General features: G+C 41.4%; 1 protein-coding gene across 5 annotated transcripts in view; it reads left to right on the top strand.

Annotated features, from left to right (window-relative positions):
* The window catches only part of RPS6KC1 (ribosomal protein S6 kinase C1), a 92,347-nt gene extending 74,205 nt beyond the window's left edge, over window positions 1–18,142 (top strand). For 3 of the 5 annotated variants that reach the window (XM_063328479.1, XM_063328477.1, XM_063328478.1), the window contains 3 exons: window positions 11,534–11,616; window positions 12,313–12,408; window positions 15,517–18,142. In XM_063328479.1, coding sequence (XP_063184549.1) covers window positions 11,534–11,616; window positions 12,313–12,408; window positions 15,517–15,627 — 290 coding nt within the window. In that variant the 3' untranslated portion in view covers window positions 15,628–18,142. The remainder of the gene's footprint in view (window positions 1–11,533; window positions 11,617–12,312; window positions 12,409–15,516) is intronic. The other 2 variants (XR_010070229.1, XR_010070230.1) reach the window with 2 other exon arrangements.
* Window positions 18,143–21,136: the final 2,994 nt, after the last annotated feature.

Raw genomic sequence — 21,136 nt, 5'->3', positions numbered from 1 at the left:
TTTGCTATGTGTGAGTACGTCTTGATAACTGAAAAGAGCAAATAAGGGAAAGCACAGACTGAAAAGATGTCGCTAAGAGCCTTAAAAATACAAAAAATTTATGCATGCAAAGAACATGGGAGGAAAAAAAAACATAGCAGTTTGAAAAATACAACCTTAATAGGCTCAGAGATGCCTCTGACATTTTTGATGAGCTACAGTGGGCTTTGAAATAGTTTAGAGAGCCCTTTTCTTAGAACTGCTTTCATCAATCATGAGGGTGATAAAATCAATATCTCTTGGGTTTCTATATCAGGGATGGCGCTTGAAACTGAGCCCTCCCTCTTTTCCTTTTTCCAATTTATTTTCTGCTAATATAGTGGTCAAATGGTAGTGACAGCCAAAAATAATGTGTTTTACTTATAACTTCATATTTTAAAAATTTCATAGCTAGCTTAGAAAAACTACTTTTAGAGTTGAAATGACTAGTGTGAGGCTCTTCAGATTTTCAGTTCCCCTTTTTTACTCTGAATTTGAAATGCCAACATACTCTTCCTGCTGAGCGCGTGGTCTGGCTGGGCATTGCAACTTGGTGTGCAGGTAATCCTCAAGCTCAGAGTCTGCAAATGTGCTCAAAGGATTTAGAATAAGAATTTTCAGCAATGGAAGTTCTGAAATTAGTTTGGCATCAGGTGTTTATTCTGTGACTTAGTCCCGCAACTGAAATACAGTAAGGAACTGCTCTCTGTGAATAAAGGGGGTAAGATCTCAACAAAAATCTGAATGCCAGCCTCTTGAGATAAATAGTAAATAAAATATTTTCTATCCGGGTGCAAGTCAAAAGGGCAGGAAATACAGAAAATAATTCTTTTTACCTACCAAAACAAACACAACACCTTCATTCTACCCTCACCCCACTTTAATTCAAGAACGAGAAAATGGGGGAATCCCAGCAATTCTTGTAGTTGTTAAATAGAAATGTGTCCTGGTTGGCAACGTGCGTGACGTCCTGTTAGAAAGAGGTGTTTTCCTGCCTCCCTAACCCCGCCTTGTACAAAGCGCTCCCTAGTTGAGTAGTAGCAAAGATGGAAGTGCAGCCTTTTCACACCCTGTCATCATTAATGAGCTGTGAAAGTCAAAGCTTAATTTTTCTGTGTTTTAATGAGGATCCAAAGAGAGGCTTTTTTTTTTTTTTTTGCCCCCTAAGCCCCAACCAGCCAACTCCTGCAGTAATTAAGTGTTTAGGGAGCAGTTGAAACAATATTTAGAAGTCCCCAAATGCAAGACTAAAGTTTTGCACACCATCATTATTTCCACCTCACAGCACAGGTGTGGTATCCATCCGGGCTTTTCCTGGTTAAGTTCCCCTCTGTGCCCTGCCCCAAGCTGCAGTTTGCTTTGTGTGTCCGTAGCTGGCGAGCTACAAGATGAAGATTTGCAAATGCAAATATTAGATAAATGCAAGATGGCTGAATTGATACTGCTCTATGATTCTTACCTTCCCTATTTCTTGATGTTAATGTTACCTCTGCAAAGGGTACTCTTGTTTTAGTGTAGCTATTTCATGCTAATTTTTGCGTAGGAGAGTAATACTTGGTATAACTTAGCAGTACAAAATATGTTTTGGAGCCAAGCGCTCCAAATTCTGAGCAATGGTTTAATACCTGTACCTTCAATAACGCTGTATCGCTGAGTCCAGAGCAGCTTTCTTAGGGCTACTGCTGCTGGTAAATCTTTTTCTAGAACTTTTGATCGGTATTAAAAAAATAATCATGTTGGTGGGCTTTCTTAAGGCTCCAGTGTTACAGGGAAAGCAAGCCCTTTATTTGGGTGATCACTTTTCATTTTAAGGAGTGTACCATGTCCCCGGAACCCATGTTTCTCCTTTATCATGATCTAATTGCTCCTCAGGCTGCTTCTTGGAATAAGGATTTTGAAATTATACTTGTGCTTTAGTTCAATACACTAAGAGAAATTGGCAAGTTCAGGTTTTTTTTATTATTTTTAAGTTGCTTTTTAAAACTGTTTGTAAACGTTGGTCACAGCTTGCTTTTTGTTTCTGGCTGAAGGAAAGGCTGCAGTTTTCTAGAGGTGAACAAGTTATCTTCACAAAACTTCATCAGGTCTTACGATTTCTCACCATAAAACGACACAGTGACTAAATAAAGTGACTCAAAGTGAGTCTCTTATCTTGTTTTGAATTTTCCTGGTGTTTCCAGTATTGTGGGCTGTGTTGCCCTACCTCTGGCTACTCAGCCTTCCCTCTCCTTTTCTCTCATAACTGAAGGATGCAGTGAAACTTGGCTTGTAAAATTTTGTTTCCATGTGTTTAGCTTGGTGTGTGTTTTCATCAGAGTTCGGGATAGAATAGGATTTTGATATGATAACTTGCATGTGACTTGATTTCAACATTTTGTTACTTAAACGCACTCATTAAAAGTATGCAAGGAAAGGAAGAAGTCTTTATCAAAACGCTCTCTTTTAGGGTCTGGTGTTGGAAACTGAGAACAGATGATGAGTCTTGGGATGCAGTTCTTTTTCTGCATTGATTTTTAAGGAGCAAATTTTGAAGGCAGAAAAAGGAGAGGATGTGAATGTGAAATTTAAGCAGGTTGAAATTTAAACAGGTATCTTCAATTTAAAATAGGTAGGAAATTGTATTGCAGAGTTATGTGAAACGTAAAAAATATATTTGAAAGAATTTTATCTTTTTAATTGATAAGGTTTCAGGTGTTATTTATTTACAGCACAAGTTATAAAGTGCTTAGTAGTGAAGTGCCTGAGGACATACTTAAATTTCAAGTTGCTTTTATTAAGAGTCTAGATTCTACAATTTATATATCAGGCTCTAATTCCTGGAAGGACTAGGGATAATAAGGTATCAATATTGAATCTTTTCAGACCCAGGGGAGAATAGAGGTCCAACTACCTGGAGCTTGCTTGCAAGATCTAGGATTTTGTATTTGAGACTTTCGGTGCCCCAGGTTGTAACCTTGTAGTAAAGCAAAGCAAGGTAGTATTGGTACACAAACAGTGATCAGGTCCTTGGTGAATAGCGAGAACTTGCTCAGCTCTTGTTATCCTACGAAAAGCGGAGAGGCAACGTGACTGCGTATGTAGAAAAGAGATTGTGTAGCGTATGTATAAAATAATAGAACAAATGCAAACATTATAAATGAAGAAGTGTCAAAAAGATGAGGCAAGAGATAGTTAAAAATGCTGCATGCCATTCCCTGCTAGCAATATAATTAATTTTGTATGAAATAGCAATTGTCATTTTATATCGTGCATAAATTAAAAGCAGGGCTAAATCTGTTGCAAGAAGTGGCACTTCTCCACTATTGACGGCAGGTGGCATTGTACCATTAATGGATTTTGCTGTTGCACTTGCTGACTCTAATTTGCCTAACTTCGCATAAGAACTGGAGACGGATGATGCGGTTTATTTGTAATGATTTGCATATCAAGAATTGTACTCGCAAGCTCAGCGTCGTGGTGTGTTATAGTGCTCTTGAATCTGTTGGTAAAGCTGGATAACTCTCTTTACCCTTGCATAGTTCTACTCAGTAAAAAAAAAAAAGTTCACGCTGAACCAACTACTGCAACAACAAAGCTATCCGCAGATGCTTAAAAGTCGCGGCTGTGCTATACTTTGATTAATGGCCAAACTAAATCTTTGCTGTTCACCTATGATAAGTCAAATGTTGTTTCTCTAACCCACAAGGGAAATGATGGATTATAAATCATCCCCTATAAACTCAACACCACTTCAAGTAAAACTGGGGGGGGGGGGGGTTTGGCCAAGAATAACCCATTTGCTTTTAAAGAGGAAAATAAACACTTGTAACTGAGAATTTCTGCTGCGTTAATATGGTTAAGGTGACTAATGTGAGGTTAATGTGTTTTTTTTCTTTAACTTTCCTCCTCTTCATAGTAATTTTGTTTTCTGAATGTTTTAAAGCGTGCTAAGCAGCTGATGTCTGAATACAAAGTTATTAGCAGATCAGATGAGAATGATTCACTTCTGTTTAAACAGCCCTTTGCTCTCCATGCCCCCTGAGAACTCTTATCACATATTTGTTCAAAACCCCCCACAAAAACTAACAAAAAACCCCTCGAATTATCCACCTGCCTGGTGGCTGATAGTATCAGCAATGTATCTCTTTATCTCTTAGTTAATGTGCCTTGGTATTCTGAAGGGGGGAAAATTCCAGTAACAGATTCAATTTACACGGACAGAAACTTGAGCAAATGCCAGCCTAGCAGGGGGGCCATTATTCTGCTCTATAAATAAGTTTTAAAAAGAAACAAACACACACACAAACCTGTGAATCAACATGTTTTGGTCTAATTGAGGGAAAAGCAAGATAGATGAATTTTGAAATGCAAATGATCACCTTCTGTTATTTAAGTACCGGTTTTGCCATCTTTGTGATCTTAAATATAAAGAGTCGTTACTTTTTAAATGGAATAATAATTATATTCTATTCTTGATAGTCATGATTTTTACAATCAAATTGGTAACTTCTTTAATAAAGCCCCTTCATAGTATGCTTAATACCTGAGAGAAAGACAAAATTGTAAACAGCCACAGCCTAGGCGAGACTGCCTTCGACTAAAACATTTGAGTAAGTTGAGGATTTACTCATAATTGGTACACTTTCAATCTACACCTGTGAAGTGTCACGTTACAGAAGTGGCTTGCTGGTCTAACGTCTTGTGTGAATACGATGTGTGAATGAGATGTTTTATTTACTCTCTGAGTTCTCATTCCGGCAGCGGGGATGCATTCTGCGCATCCCTGTAGTGTTTTCGGAGGACGAGATTTCAGAACTGGGCTGCTTCTGGAGTCTTTTCTTCTTTCTTGTCCAAATAATGAGTTTTCACTGGACTGTGTTTACTAAAAACTGGAGATTTGCTTGTTGAGATTGTAAAGCTAAAGGGAAGCTTGCAAAAGAAAACCTAAGTAGGAAACTGGCCATCAGTAATGCATCATATTATCCTGATGCTTTCATAAGCGGTGTGCTATAATCAAGCCTTATTTACACAAACTAGCCTTCGCAGAAGCCTGCACATAAATATATGGTATATTTGGTTTTATCTGACCTGCTACTGATTGTATGCAATGTGAAACCTAAGCAAAAAGAAGGCTTTGTGAGTAAAGGATTTTGTTCCTGAAAAGACCAAAATGTTTCAATGTGCAACCTGATTTTTATGCTCTCAAATGAAGATGTCACTTCTGCACTTAGACAATTGAAAATACAGATGCAAAGTGCAGCTGATAACCTAAAACATATGGCATGAAAATAAGAATTGCTAGGTTGCTATTATTAGCCTGTACGCTATAATTTTTATTTACTGAATAAGGAAAAAATAGTTTGCCTCTGTTTACCAAATAGATATTTGATGTTGGAAAACCTGCATATTATTTGTGTACGTGTTTTGCAGTAGGAGCTTGCAGGCACTCGTTAAATCTACTATTCTGTATTATAGTAATCTAATTTGAGTAGGTTGTTTAAGAAGCAAAATAACTGTGGTAGATTAAAGTGCCGTTGACCCTGAGAGGTGTTGAGGGGTGGGCTGGTCTTGTGGTTATAGTTTAAGACTGGACTTCCTAGATTTTGTCTCTGACTCTGTCCTAGCTTTTTGTGTGACATTAAAGTCTCAGGATAATCCTAAAAAGGAAAATTAAAAACAGGGCAGGTGAAAGAGCTTCGAGCAGCAAAGAAGGATGGGCTAGCTTGAGGTGAAATGCCCTGGCAATAGGAAACAGGACTAAATATTAACATGAAAAATGTATGGCTGGTGTGAATAAGAGGAAAGGTCTGGAGCTGCAGAAAAAGTACTGATTGCTGCGAAGCTGGGAGTAACGACTTTACAACCACCATTTGGAGCGGTACTGCTCTCCAAAGACACCTGAGTGTCCCACAGAAAACCATGACAGCTGACTGCTCCCAAACTAGCAAGATGGCATGAACCTGGAGTAGGTAATTGAAAGCATAGGTTTGGGGAGAGAATCAGGTATTTTCTGAAAATAGTCTGATGCGGTTTGGCACTCAGGCTTGTTGTAAGTACTCTACATGTTTCAGGTGAAGTACGTGTTCTTGTGGTTTTTCATAGACTCTGTAACTAGAATAAGCAGTAAGATGTACCGAAGCTGTTAATTTGTAAAAATCTGTTAATTTAGACTGTGTGACATACAAGCCAGTTATTAACTCTGGAAGAAACTGTAATTTACCTGTGTGGTTGTTTTGGGTTTTTATTTATTTTCTTTTAAAATTTTTAAAATATTATTATTATTATTACAGGTGGGGCTAAAACTTGAAGATAGTATACAAGATGCCTTTTGAAAATAAATGGAGCTAGCTGAAAGGTTAATTAGTGTTTGTTTTGGTTTGATAACAGAGCAGTAAAAAGTTTCTTTGTGTCTTTGTCACCTGATTATTTTAGAGGAAGTTTTAAATCCATCTTGGGCTGCTAAAGGGAAGAAAGAACACAGTTCCCTCTATTAATTTTTTTTTTCTTTTAGTGACATGAGCAAATTCCTTCCAAAGAGGAACATAGCTACTCATGTTTTTGAATACCTTTAAGATGAAACTTCCTATTTTCATGCTCCATTTGATTTTAGCAGATATTCATTGGACTTGCCTCACTACTTTATTGTTTAAAGACCATGATAAACTTTTTATACTTAACTATAGCTGGTTCAATACTCCGTTTTATAAATTGCTAAAGCATTTTAGGCAAAGCATTATGGCCAGATTGCTTGTGATGTGTTATTTAGTGGCTGTATCTGATGATATCTTGGCTGACTGAGTCTGCCTAGGGTAAATTAGCTTGGACTCATTTTACTTGGTTCTCTGCAAATGCTTCTTTACATATATAGATACTAAAATATGACAAAATAGTAAGCTTTTAAAATTAAATGAGTGTAAGGTAAATAGAATTTTCGAAGCGACTCTAATGGTTTTTCGTGCAATACTGTTTATCTTAATGGCCACAGAAGGGGAAAACATTGTGTCTGATGTTTTCAGGATGTTGGACAAGTCCATTTCCTCCTGAACGGTTTCAGACACCTGATGGTAGTTCAGATGGGTCTCCTTGTTTTCTTATCAGGGCAGAAACGATACTTGACGGTGTGCCGTTTCTGCTCGGAACACAGGGTAAGGGAAAGGGCCTTCTCAGGTTTAGAAATTCTTATCAGTCCACCAGGAGTCAAATGGTTCCCTTCTTAACTCCAGGAAAACCACCTCAGTGCAAAGCCCTTCCTGACTCCCAGGTGTTTGGAGAAGCAGTACTTCCACCTAGAGCCCATTTTCTTGTGAGCTGACTTCAGATGCATGTTTTTGGATGTTACAGTTTATCCTGCAAAGCTTTTGTTTGAGTTTTTGTTCTTGGTGATTCACAAGCCATCTGTCCCGAGTTGCGCAGTGAATGTCTAAGTCCACCTTTAAGCCTGGCTTCTTTTATGTTAAGTAGTGTTTGTATGTGCTGGTTGTGAGGCCTTATCGTCAGCCCTGGAGGAAACTGTATTTGGGAGAAAATGTTTGAGGTGTGGTAGTAAAAGCCTTTGAAATCCTTCAGCATGAAGGGCATATTTCAGGTTAAGGTGCTGTAGAAAGAATGAGAAAATCAGCCTTGGTGTTACGGTTAATAACTTTATCGAGGATGTGTGTTCAAGAGAGGTGAGGTTTTGCTTTTTTACTTTAGAACTGGCACTTCTGTTTAAAAATACAGATCACTGCCAGCTACGTATCCCTTATCAGGAAGTAAGGTATTACTGTGTATAATGCAAATATTGAGATAAGTATGGAAACCATAAAGAAATGGCCTTTCGGTTGAGCCCAGCTGCTCTGGAAGGAGGACAGTGCTGGGCAGTGAAGGTGTTTACCTGTACCATCTGTCTCTATCTGAACCTGATAGCGTTTTACAAATCTCCTTCCCTTCAGTTACCCTAATGGCTGCTGTTGAAATTGCATCTGTTCAGGAATTTAGCCTCGCCGTTGACATGTGCTGCTTGGTGCTAGATGTCATATAGGCGTGCATCAGGAAGGGAGAAAGAAGAAAGCTTGCTCTTTTGATGAAATTGCAGTAAAGTTGGAAGAGCTACTGATTTTTTTTTTCCACTCTACTTGTTTTATTTCTCTGATTTTAAAGGATTTTGTATTTGAGGATGATAGGCATATTTTTTTTTCCTGCAAATTTTGTACTGCTAGTCCTAGAAACACCAACAGCGTGCACATGTGTGCGCACGTTTATGTTTGTACAAATGTGGATAAGGTCCTTGATTTCAAGGTTCATGAAGTAAAGAATTGGCACAAATATCCCCATGTTATTCACTTAAGCTTATGGGTCGCTACCATTTATTGTCTAAATTACTTTGCTGATGGATTGAGATGAAAATGTTTTCTTAGTGAAGGTAGATATTGTAGTTCAGATTTATTGCAATATTAAAGCTTTAAAAAAAGCATATGCCCTGTGTGGTGTATTACATTAGCTAGCTACTCTGTATCACTTGAAAGCACTTCATAATCTATAGTTTCTAAATTTTCCCATGATGTGTAGTCAAGATAAAATGCAGTAATATTGATGTGATATCCTGAACTTATTATGATCAGCGTATTGGATCAGAAGTAATGCGACCTGTTTGCAGTAAGGGAATGTAAACAACACATGTTTATTTGTAGTATTCACAATGATTTTTTTCTTTTTTCTGTGTTTTTTTTTTTTTAAGGAAAACATTTATTTTAATCTGAAGTAAGGAAACTTTGGGACCTAGGGAAAGCAGCAGGAAAGCAGACATTGGGTAATAAGAGAAAAGCTGAGCTAAAATTTAGTTTGTTGTAAAAAAGGATACTCCGATGTTTCCCTCAGCTGAGTTTTCCATTTTCTGTTCTGTGTTGGTTCAGATGACTTGTCACGCAGTTTCATGCTGTGTGCATGAGAACCCAGACAGAGCCCTTCAGCCCAGGGAGAAATCTGTGTTACTTGACTGTTCTCAATTTATCCCACTTGTGTCATTGTGGTCACAGTCAAAAGTGGATGGAAGAGTTTGGTGCTGCTCTCCTGAGAGATTTGCAATGACATTTGGTTTGACTTGGCATATATTGAAAGTGTTCTTACAGTTGAAAATATGAGCTTGGATTTTGGAGAAGTGGACTCTAGTTTACTTTTTGACTCTTACTCTGTGTCCATTTTCTTCATCAGTGAAGTAAGTAAGGTTACGTCAACTTCCTGTGATGAACAGTGTGTGATTCTGCAAAAGAAGGCAGTGTAACTTTGATGCTTCAAAGAACTGGATCAGCATCTGTGATTGCCAACGTAAAAGGAAATAATGCCAAAACTCAGGAATGATTTTTTTTTGTAATTTTTCTTTTCCCTGTGCTCAGAATGATGGGGGGTTTTTTTCACCTTTAGAATATTGTTTTATAATGGGCTGTAACTCAAAAGGGCCCATCCCAGATGAATGTCTTTAGGGAAGAACGGATTATCACCTTTTGCGGCATTATTCGAAAATTTAGAGATGTGTCAATATGGGGAAGTTAATGGTAGTTTAGGAACTGAGAATGTAGTAGTTAATCTTAATTAACTCTTGGCTTTACTGTCCTTATTCTGGAGTAAGTGTGGAATTTAGTTCCAAAATAAAAATCTTCATTTGTTTGGAAGAAAGCTCCCTTACTCTAGAATATCCACAGGATTAAAACCACACGGGAAAGAAAACTCTGCACTTAAGCCTAAAGTATTTGTTTTTAGATTTTACTTTCCATTCATGTTATCTTGTTTTTGAATGTACATTATTGGAACATACAGTGCTAGGAAATCACAGTCAGACTGGAAAGGCATTTCCATTCAGTAGGTTTCAGTAAGCTGGTTCATGTGAAAAGGCCTGAGTTTGGTGGGGTTTTTTTGCTGTTTTTCTTTTTTAAAGGACAGTTACCTAAAAGGTCTGCCTCTCTGAAGAGACGTGAAACTAAATTGCAAGAACAGGTTGTGATTTTTACACAGATTCTCTCAATTTACCATAATTTCAACTTAATCTGGGTGCCTGTCTGGGATCTTAAAACATTTTAAAAATGCACGTAATTATGTTGATACAGTTCCTCATGTGGCTGCCACTGTATCTTTGTAAAAGTTTCTTGATACTGATAGAAGTATTAATCCGTAAGGAATGGAATAAATTCTAACGCGTGGCACCCTTATAGTGATGTATTAGGCATTCGAATGCCATTAGCTGTAATAAACTTTTCAATGTGAGGGATGTCCTACCTAAAGAAACAATGTCTGAGCCATCCTTCCTTGTTGCTCTTGCGAGAGCGACCTCACCCGAGTCCTGTAAGGTGCTGAGCATCTTCCAGCTGGTGTGGCAGCTGCCCGAGGGGGCAGCCCTCTGCGCATCCCTGTGCTCCGCCTGTGTGCGCATCCCTGCATCTGGGGAGGTCTGGGGCTGCCGCCTTCCTTTCCCTGACCCTGGAGTGTGACTCATCTGTAATTCTCCTTGGCTGTGCTCACGCTAAGCTCCATAAAACGATGAGCAAGATTTTTCGAGCACGCCACAATGCTTTTCACGGCAACAGCTATGTGACTATATGCTAATTGTTGTCCTCTGCTGGGAAGCTGGAGTGGCTTTTGCCACCAAAGCTATTTTAGTGCAGCTTCTGCATTTTTTTGACAGTCAAAATGAAGATTTCATCTTCATTGCAATCTGTTTTCCTGCCTGTTTTAGAGTAGACAGCGTGGTGTGTTTGTATTTAGTAATTTTTGTTGTTTAAAGCATGAGTCAGTGAAGGCCAGGTTTTCTGCACGGATCATGCTATTGAATATGTGAACATCTTTAGCAAGGGACTGTATAACTCACATCGCACCTCTCCGCTGTCTCTTGTGCACGGGCAGCAATAAGAGAGTGTTGGGTGCTGGCTGGATGCTGGGGAAAACAACTTTTTGTACCTAGGTACAGTTTGGGCTGAGCTGTAGCAGTACACCATTGCTGGCTGCGATTAGGCTGTGTGAAATAGATTTAGCATCTCTATCTGGTTCCTAACAGACACAAGAGGCTATTGGGAAAAGCCTCCCTTGGTGATCCCAGCAAAGGGTGTGGGTTATCCATGAGATGAATCCTGCCCTCTAAGAGAAAATTAAGGCATGCAGTAGACTATTATAACCTCCCTTGTGCTTCTCTTATGGATGCTTCTGGCCACTCTGGTCAGTCCAGCTCTTCTGACCAGGGTAAATTGTCTAAATATGTTTTGCTTTACTGTCTGTCACTGTCCAGTTTTAGTCCAGTATAGAAGAATCCTAAGTGTAATGCTTTTACAAGTCTTGAAAATGCCTATGTATGCACGGAAAAGGCAAATTATGCATGAAATGTATAGTGTTGCTGTGTTTGAACAATGCAATCTGTAGGTGGCTAAAAGGCTAACTAAATTGCAGGCATAATGAAAGCTCTGTGGTATTTAGTATATGTTCTGTCAGCATTAAACAGTCACCTTGTAAATATATGTTAATTTTGAAGGTGTAACTGACCTTTTTAATATTAATTGAAATGTCTCGTGTTTAGAGGTTGGTGCTATCCTAGAAGAGACAGAAGCCTGTGACTGGTGGAGCCTGGGTGCCATTCTTTTTGAACTCCTCACCGGGAAGGTAGGGCTGGGGGCAAATTACTTGGTAAAACTGACCTCTTGGCCAGTAGTTTTGCACAAGTAGTGTGCCCAGTTGTGATTTCCTTGCTTGTCTTTCTCAGATGGGCTTTGCCAACCTGAGTACCCTCAATTTGCTTGGTCTGCATGGCACCAGAGAAACGAAACATGCTCAAGCTTCAGCAGAACAACTTGATATAGCAATATCAAACTCATGACTGAAAAATTAACCAAAACCCATGCTACCCTCTTAACCACAGTGAAGTCAAAGTTCTCTAACATTTCCTTCTCTACATTTACAACATTTTTGCCCTTATAATTTCAGTATTATTTCTTGTGACAGTGTAGAAACCATATGTTGCTGTTACGCATTAATTTGGCATTTTGAGTGCTCAGCCAGATCAAACTGGTGATTAGTTGACAGAAAGAAAGCAAAGTCCACCAGATTCCCAGACTCTTCAAGATTGAACAATAGAGCACAAGCACTAAGAAGTAAATGTTCTAAAACCGTATCTCCAGGGGGACATCAGTGCCTGTAGACATTCTTCCCAGAATCTGTACTTCATACTAGGAAGCACTGAAATTTTATCTGTGTGTGTTAATTTGCATGCATACTAGGAGATAATCCAACATTACAGTTTTGTAATTCATAAATGTATCTGCCTGCTTTGATTTTTTTTTTTTTTAAATATTTCTTCAGCCTCTGGTTGAGTGCCATCCATCAGGAATAAACACTCACACTTCCTTGAGTATACCAGACCATGTATCGAAGGAGGCCAGATCACTGATTCAGCAGGTAATTGAGGGGAAAATTTATTTTCTATAGGTACACGTGTAGACTGGACAAATACTTACCTACCTAAGTTGTTCTGGTGAAGTAAATGTAAAAACAGAAAGCTGCTGATAGGAATGTGGATGAGTCTTATGTCGGCACTGATGAATTTTGCCCAGCTGTCTCGTTGCATCTGGAAACTTTGTCTTCTGCTGCCAGGTGTCTGTAGAAAACTGGAGTGCTTTGCCATTTCTTCAAAGAATGAGTTTGGTCAATGCAGAGTGCTTTGGAAACACCTGCTGGTGATGCATGAACATTTTAGGGATTCTGCCCTAAATGTTCATGGAAATATTTGTGATTAATTGAATTAAACTAAAAAATGTTGATGCCAATTCAGCAAGATAGCTTTAAGTACTATGAAACCTGTAACACACTGATTAGAAGTGTGTCACCTTGATGTGGTTGAAAATCTGTAGCGGTCCTCCAGGAAACCTTCTGGATGCCAGTTGTTAAGAAAAATACTTTAAATTGTGAATACAATGACTTTTGTAATAAGAAGATAACTGGTAGGTTGGACAAGAGACAGAGTAGGAAACCTTAAAATATAGAAAACCTTCCAGACTGATACACCATTTTCAAACTAATGGGAATAGCATTGGCTGCTGGTTTTAGCCTGCTCATAGCTTTAGGTGGTCAGGACTGAGAGAATAAACTTGTAGTACAGGGTCTTGAATTTCAGGTAATGCTATCTTCCTTCTAATTAATTTTGATCTAACTGAGGAAGTGGAGCCTGGATCTGGCCTATTCCACTTGAGTAGAATAAGTGATAAATGTGAACTGTGTTGTTTGGCTTTGAAGAGTATCTTGCTAGTGGATGCATAAATAACGACATCACTTAGATGTAGATTTGAACAGAGCAGAGTGGAAAAAATAGTTCTTGAAGAAAACAAAGGAAAGAGATTTTGAAAATTCAGTGAGTCAAAAGACCCCATGACAGATTGATTTCTGTGCCACTACTGTGAAACGATTAATGGAAATGGAACTAGACGTTTGGACCTCCTATTTTGACTAGGTGACAGGAAGTCAATCAACATGAAAGCACATGTCTTTGTGTTTCTGGCAAAGGTAGAAAGGGAAGTGACTAAAGAAAAATCCCATTTTTCTATAATCTGCATTTATATTGTTAGATGGTAGCAAATTGTTGCCCTCACCCACAGGTGCTACAGGACTCAAATGGCTAAGGGAAAGCAAAACCACACTTGATGAAGGCAATTCCTCCCATTAAGACTATAAGTGCAGACAAATGAAGTCGTCCAGTCCACTTCTCCCGGCCAACGTAGGATAGTTCTTCACTGCAGACTAATGTATTGCCTATTTTCAAATATGCCAAAGAGTGACTCTTTTGCCCCTTGTGGTTTAAGTGGCAAATATATCTCTGCCACTCGCAGATATATTACAAGGCCGTGTCTGTTCAGAGAACAGTCACCCCAGTGCCTGTTAGGTTAAGCCTTCTAGTGTAGGGTGGTGACTTATCTGGTGGAGGCTCGGCTATATGAGATAGTAAATCACATTTTTGTTGTGTGACTATCCAAGGAAGCTGCCATTCATTGTTGAGGAAGCCTTGTCAGGAAAAGGAAGAAAGCTCTCTTGGCATGGATAGCAATTTGTCATTGCGACTTTCCTTCCCCCCACTGCCAAGGGTAAACAGGTCAAAGCATCACAGAGTAACTCTCCGGGATCAATGTACAGCTATACAGAAAACCGTGTCAGACGTTGTCTCCTGCTGTGGCTTCCAGTGCAGGTGACTTCGTTGTAAACACCTCCTTCATTTAGCCAGCTTCTAAGAAAACAGAGAACTGCTTATTTCTGGTGAAAGATGAAGTTGCTATTTTTATGTTGGTTTGGTATTTTGCACCCGGTATTTTTTTCAGGCACCTCCAGGCTTTACAACCAACAAAACATGCAACATGGCTTTTCTATTGTGGTTTGTGTTGCATCTGCTTTCTGAGATTAAAGTTGTTCTGGAAGGACAAACTCCAGAAAATGTGTCGGTGCGTATTTTCTCCCTGCTGGTGTCGGTTGTGTTTCAGCAGAAGGCAGAGAGACACTGGCCGCATCTGTTTCTGCTGGCTTGTGGAAGATACCGGAGCAGCACAATTCACTGTCACCGAGCTACCTTTACTATGTGACATTATGACTGTAAATAGCAGAGCCATCTTAAAATGTGTAAATTCCTATGTTTATGGATGTAGACTCACTTAGATGTTGAGTGCATTAAGATATGAATACACATTGTTCCAAGTGACAACCGGGAGAAGCTACCTTATTAGCTGTTGCAGAAAAAGCAAGAAAGAAATCATGCCTTTGTACTGGCTGTAATTGAATAGAGTATAAACAGTTCTCTAAAACTGCAAAATATTTTTGTGTGTCTTTATTAGTCTCTTTGGAGTATTACCTTTGCATTCCCTTTTATATGGATTGGTATCTTTAAACAGATGTAAATATTGTGATTTCCTTTTCACATGAATTCAGCATGTGATGTACAACTAAAAAGCAAACGAGGTGCTGAATTTTAGGAAATTTCCATGAAGCCATTACACTGTTTTGTTTCTTTCAGTGGGGGTTTGATTTTTCAGTTTTCGTCCATTTGTAGGACTCTCTACAACTTTTCTTTTTTTTTTTTTTTTTTTTTTTTATCCTGATGTTTTAGGACCAGCTCACAGTTTATGAAACGGAAAGTTACAGACCACTGTACAGTGGTATGAGCAAAGGTTAACATGAAGCAGATGCAGTGTCCAGAGTCCTACCGATGCAGGCTCTGACTGCTGCTCTCTATTTTTTTTAAAATGAGGTTACACTTAAAATGAAGTCCCCATGTGCAGTGCTTCAGGGAATTGCATGCTGTGATCAGTAGGCTCTGAAGACTGTACCACTGAGACTCAAGGAAAGGAAAGTCTTCTTCCATTTACTGGATTTTAGGAATTTCAAGTATGCTTTCGCACTCTTGAAAGTAATTCATAGAGCGTGAAAACGGTAGGATGTCCCTTACCTTAGACCTTTCTGGAACTTTTAAGCAGTTGTTTTTGTTCTTACTCACTGAATCATATATATTTTTTTTCTTTTTATATCAAGCTTTTGCAGTTTAATCCTGCGGAGCGTCTTGGTGCTGGCGTTGCTGGTGTGGAAGACATCAAATCTCATCCGTTTTTTGCCCTTATAGAATGGGCAGATCTGCTGAGATGAGAGATGTGTGCCCTCTGAACAAACTCAGGTCAAGTGGACAAGTTTCTCTGGCACAGAAGCACCCTGACTTGCTTCCTTTGGATGTCCCAAACTATTTGGACGCGATGACTAAAGGACGTTGGAGCAATCAGGCCACTTTTAACAGGAATCACTGGTTGTACAGGGTGCTAGCTTATTTTTACAGCAACTTGTTGCTACGTGTTTGTCTTTTCACCAAAGGGTGGGTTTTGATGAAACTCCTGGGCAGCACGTTTAGCGCTGCCAGTAGAAACTGGAACGTGCTCCTGGTGCTTTGTCTGATGATGGAAGTGTCTATAGACTGTGCCAGTTGAAAGTATCTTTATAGTGTCAATAGCCCATTTCCCTATGCTAAGTGCAGCTCTGGGGGGGGTGGGGGGAGGAAGGAGCAAATAATTTATTAATGGTATATGCTGAATAAAATACTAAAATGCTTTATGCAAAAGTTGACACATTGAAAATAATATATCCATTAAAAATTAAGAAAGCTGTTACATAATACTGTGGAATGTGTCTTGAAAATGGCATATCATATCCCACTGTGGAAAGAGCATATAAAAGGCAAATAATGCTGTCAAACGTTGTACTTTTGTTGGCTGGCAATGTCTGTTTAAAACTCCTGACTCCCTTGTATTTGATGAGCTACATGTTAAAGTCACTACAGAAAGGGAAATCTTTGTTTCCTCAGCTGGATAAACGCTCCTTTAGCACTCTAATAAGGAGTAAGAAAACGTACTGCTACATAAATAAATGTATAGATTAAGAAAGGAAAAACTCTGCTCATTATTGCAGCCACCACTTTATCACTTAATGAACTTTACTTCCTCTAAGTGTCCTATTTTTAGCTGCTACTTCAGGAAAAAACCTTTCTGCTCGTGCTCTTCTGCTTGAGGAAGCTTCGGAACTCTCCTGTTTGTTAATAGTCTTAATAAATCAAAGAAAGCCTTCACCCACTCTGCTGCTCGAACAGGAAGAAGCCTGGGATTTGCTCATGCCAAATGACTAAGTGACATCTCTGAGCAAACCCTAGTGGGTAAGACTTGGGCGTGAGCCAATTAGCTGACCTGTTTGTTTGTTAGAAAGGTCTGGAGAACGGGAGAAGAATATAAGACATGCAGAATATTTTGCTGGGCGCTGCTGTTGCTGCTGAGCAGCCATGCTTGTATGGGCTCCTGACGTACAAATGCCGTACGCTGCGATGCTTGTACAGATTATGAATCTGTGGGTTTTTTCCTAAATGTTCCCTTCGCTCTCACTCTTTTTTTTTTCCCTTTTTTTTTTTTTTTTCCTTTTTCTTCTTCTCCCCAGCTTTATCCGGAGAACAAAGGGCAAATTCCTTTGGGAAAGTGAGGTGACAGCAATGATTATTGAATTTACAACTCAAAAAAGAAAAAAAAAGTATCGCTCCATTTGTATTTTAGCAGTGTATTTTATGGGCACTCCCAAAAGTGCATCTGCACAGTCTCCATCTGTTAGACACCAGGTCGGTGTATTCAAATAAAGTGGAAAAGGAAAATGCTTCACTTAAACAAAGGAAATCTGGAAACTTTTTTTTTCCTTTTTAAATTATTCCACTCCCCTCTTTTTTTTCTTTCTTCCCTTTCTTGTGATCACCAGGCCAGCAGAGGGGCTGTAACAACACCGCAGGTTGTAACCAGGTCACTAGTATCACTGCCTACGGAGTGCTGTCCAAGATTACATCACTCGCAGAAACTGTGTTTCAACCTACCACCCTCTGGCTTCATAACAGGAACTCCCTCAGGTGAGCCACAGGAACAACTTCCTGCGCCGAGCGGGTCGGAAATCTCTAATGCGGAGACCAAGCTGATCCAGAGCTTCCTTCCAGCACTGCCCTGGCTGTGACTTTGGAGAGGGCTCGTTGCTCAAGGGAAGCCTCCCTTCCCTCGGCCACCTGACTCCATCCCTGGGGCTCTCTAGCCCGGCCACCAGATAAAGTTGTTGCCTGGGTTGATCTGACCCGTTGCATTTGCCTGGCGATAACTGTAAAAGAAATTAAAAATTTTCCATGTTACCTTAAAATGCTCTCTTGTCCAGGTTGTGCCCGTGTGCCAGTTGCAAGTAAAGGTAGGATAAGGTAGCACAGGAGCACAAGCTGGTTTCTGCGAGCAGCAGGAGGAAAACGCTGTTCTAGCAGAAACCAGAGGACCAGTCACTCACTGCAAAGCACTTGGTTTAGTCAATGACACAGATATTTCTTTTTCAAGTATGTTAGTAGTGAGGAAATCTAGATCACGGAGATTGGAAGGAGTGGGGCACTTGGCAATATGGCTTGCCAGAACTGAGCCTTTGAGGTGCCACTGGTTTTTGTAACCTTACCGCTGACTCACGTAATGGTTTTGGTAAGGGAAGTGCAGTCTGGAGTTAGTTGCACAAAAAAAATTCTGCTTCTATCTTTTGGTTTTTTTCCTTTAACGTGTATTATGTTGTATTGGTGTTTACATGTATTCCTTTAATAAACAAAACCTGTCAAGCCTAATTCAGACCCTGGGTTTCTGAACTTTACATTTAGTTCTTGAAGACAATCCTTCCTACCTCATCGATGCTTTTTGTCCTTGGCTTTTACAAATTGAAAGTGTTCTAGGTATCTTCTTTTTGTTGCCTCTTATGAAGTCCTGTGGCACACATCTTTATTTTGCTGATTGCTAAGTAGTGCAAAGTCCATTCCACCTTCCTTCTGTTACACCTAATGGCTGATAGCAAAACAAATCAGTGCCATTTTGTTCACAGGAATTAGCGAGAGTCCATGTAAAACACAGTAAAATAAGCTTATAGATTTTCCTATTCTCCTGTGTGTGTTCAGGCAAGGCAGATAACACGCTTAGGACATCTCATAGTGGTAATTCATTGTACCCTGTTGAACCACTCTGTTTTTCTGTGTCCTACTAAGAAAAACTGGGAGACAAGACCTTTGAAGGTTTGCATTGGGTAGAATTGTTGTGGGCTCCTGCCCAGACCTACAGAAGAAATTGCATCTGATGAAATACAAGGGGCATAACTTTGTTTGCTTTTAATGGCTGTATTCACAGCGGCTGTGCTTGTAGCAGAGGTCCTATATCTCCTGTGAAAATCACCTCTCAGACAGCAGTCACTGTCACGCTGACTCTCGGTGCACCTCTGGGATGCTGAGTCGGCAGGGTTACCTGCGCTGGAACATCCACCCGGCTCCTCTCTCCAGTGCTAAACCTGTTCCTTGGTGTGTCCCCGCAGCGAAGGGCACTGGGATGAAGAAGGCTGGGGAGGTCAGCCTTCTCTAAATGAAGCACTCAGCATAACAAGGTACAGGGAAGTGCGAAGTAAACCGCTATGGGATTTTTTTTTATTTTTTGAGTGTGGTGTCATTTGTTTTCTCAAGGACACTGAGTAGGAAGCTGGAGAAACAGAAACTTCCTCTCTGGTGAGATTTATGGTAGGGATTTTAGCAATAAAATTAAAAAGTACATTTGTTGATTTCTTCGGGTTTGTGCTTTCTGCATGGGCTTTGCTGTGAGCTGAACTCTGGTTGCTGGCTGCTGCCTGGCCCCACGCAGTGCCTGAGGGGGCCTTTACCCGGCCCCAGTGTGTGCCGGCGAGTCTATGGCTGAGCACCCCAAAGTCCTCTGCCACTCAGCGGCGTCTGTGGCTGAAGAGCAGCTCTCGCAGCTGGCCCTCAGCTCCGTGTGTCTCCTGGGAGCCGCAAGTGGCTTTCAAATCGGAGCCCCGCAGCTTTTTGACAGGGTCTGAGGGGTTGGATGGATGGGATTTCTTTGTCTCTCTGCTGCAGTGGCCGTTTAAACGCTGCCCCTTCCCTCACCTCAGCATCGCGTTACCTCAGGACTGCCTGTCCTCGCTGCACGGCATGTTCAGGGTGCGGAGATGCTTAAGGAGAGGCCCTTCTTGTGACCTGTCCCTTTGTTGCTGTCCACCATGCTTCTGCCTAGTGGCCTCCTGCACGGCACGGCAGGCCAGACCTCCCGCGGGCTCTCGCTCTGCAGCGGTACGTGGCACCGTGTATGTTTAAGGTTGTTATTTAGCGTGTACCACCAACAAATGGCAGGCTGGGGTGCTGTGAGGACCAGACCAGGCTTGGGGCTTTGGCCACCCTGTGGCTGTAAGGACTTCCTGTGTGATCTCCTCTACAGGGCTGGACCATGCAGCTTCTGCTGGTGTGAGGTGAGGGGGGGACTTGGCTGAAGAGCAGTGGGGAAGCTGGCAGTGGGGGCATGGGGTGTGCGTGAGAGGCTCAGGCAGCCCCCCAGGACAGGGCGCCTTGTGCAGCTCCAGCTGCAGTTTGGGAAGGGGTGTCAGAGCCAACTCCCAGAGGGAGAATGGGACCTGCTTAAAAGGTGCCGAGCAGCTGCTGCTGGCAGCAGTGGTTTGAGACTGGCAGCGCACAGCCGTCTCCTGCACCCCAGGGCTGGTCGCTGCCTGAGCCATCTGCAGGAACAAAGACAGGGAGCCCTGGTCCAAAGGTGCGGTGTCCTCAAGGAAATCTCAACTTCTGCGGTGGAGGTGGTCCCACCTCCTGCTTGTGCTGTGCAGTGCCATCTCCTGCGCCCCCGCTGCCGGGTGCAGCAGAGAGGATGCTTGGAACTCCCGGCAGTGGGTCATGGCTTAATGTGCTGCCCCAACAGGACCTCACCACCTCTTGGCAGACCAGAGGCTCTCCTTCTCCAAAGGCAGCTCTGTCTCCATCTTCTTGGCCCAGGGACCCATCAGGAGGGATTAGAGCTGCTGCCAGAGGGCTGCAGTGGCACTGTGATGGGCGGGAGGGCTGGGGAAGCGTGCAATGCCGGGCAGCAGGGAATTAGCGTCCTCTTGGGAAGGCTGTGGGCGGTCGCCTTGATGCTTCGCTGCTGAGATCCTAAGGTTGGCAAGTTTGGGAAAAGTCCTTCTGGGGGCAATAAGCTAGACAAGCCAATTGGCAAGTGGTGGAGCTGGATAAAGATGGGCCAGCCAGGGAAAGAGCAGATGTTGTGGGGGTCAGCGGTCCTCCTCAGCAAAGCCTTGCTAACCTCGTTTTGCTTTGCCCTGGAGACAGAGCTGTTTTGCCTCCGTACGACCTCACCTCTAGCAGTTTTTCCCACCCCTTTCCATGAGCTGAGCCATTTATCCCTGGGGTGTTTTCTAGGTTTTCCCAGCCATCTCCATCCATGTCCTGTGTTACATCCTTCAGCCCCAGTCACAGATTTTCTTGATCTTTCTGTGCCTTTGGTTCTGAAATGTCACCCCAAAACGCTGGGACCCAGGAGTGGATTATTAGATGCAGCTGTTATCCCCATGTACCGATGAAAACAAAGGGAGAGAATTACTCCCACAAAATTAAAGCACGAGGGTTGTAAAAAGGTTAGGAAATTGCTTACCCCAGCAGCGTGTGAATAACAAGAGTTTTATGGCGCCCTGCGCCGTGGTGGGATAACGAGGAAGGAGCCTCCACGAGTGGTGGAGGCCGGTGCGGTGCCATGATTTAGAGCACGGCGCTAGCTAGCTACGC

This window comes from Chroicocephalus ridibundus, chromosome 3 (assembly GCF_963924245.1).
Source record: "Chroicocephalus ridibundus chromosome 3, bChrRid1.1, whole genome shotgun sequence".
Taxonomy (NCBI): domain Eukaryota; kingdom Metazoa; phylum Chordata; class Aves; order Charadriiformes; family Laridae; genus Chroicocephalus; species Chroicocephalus ridibundus.
The sequence above is the reverse complement of the archived record's forward strand: the minus strand, read 5'-3'. Positions and strand labels throughout refer to the sequence as shown.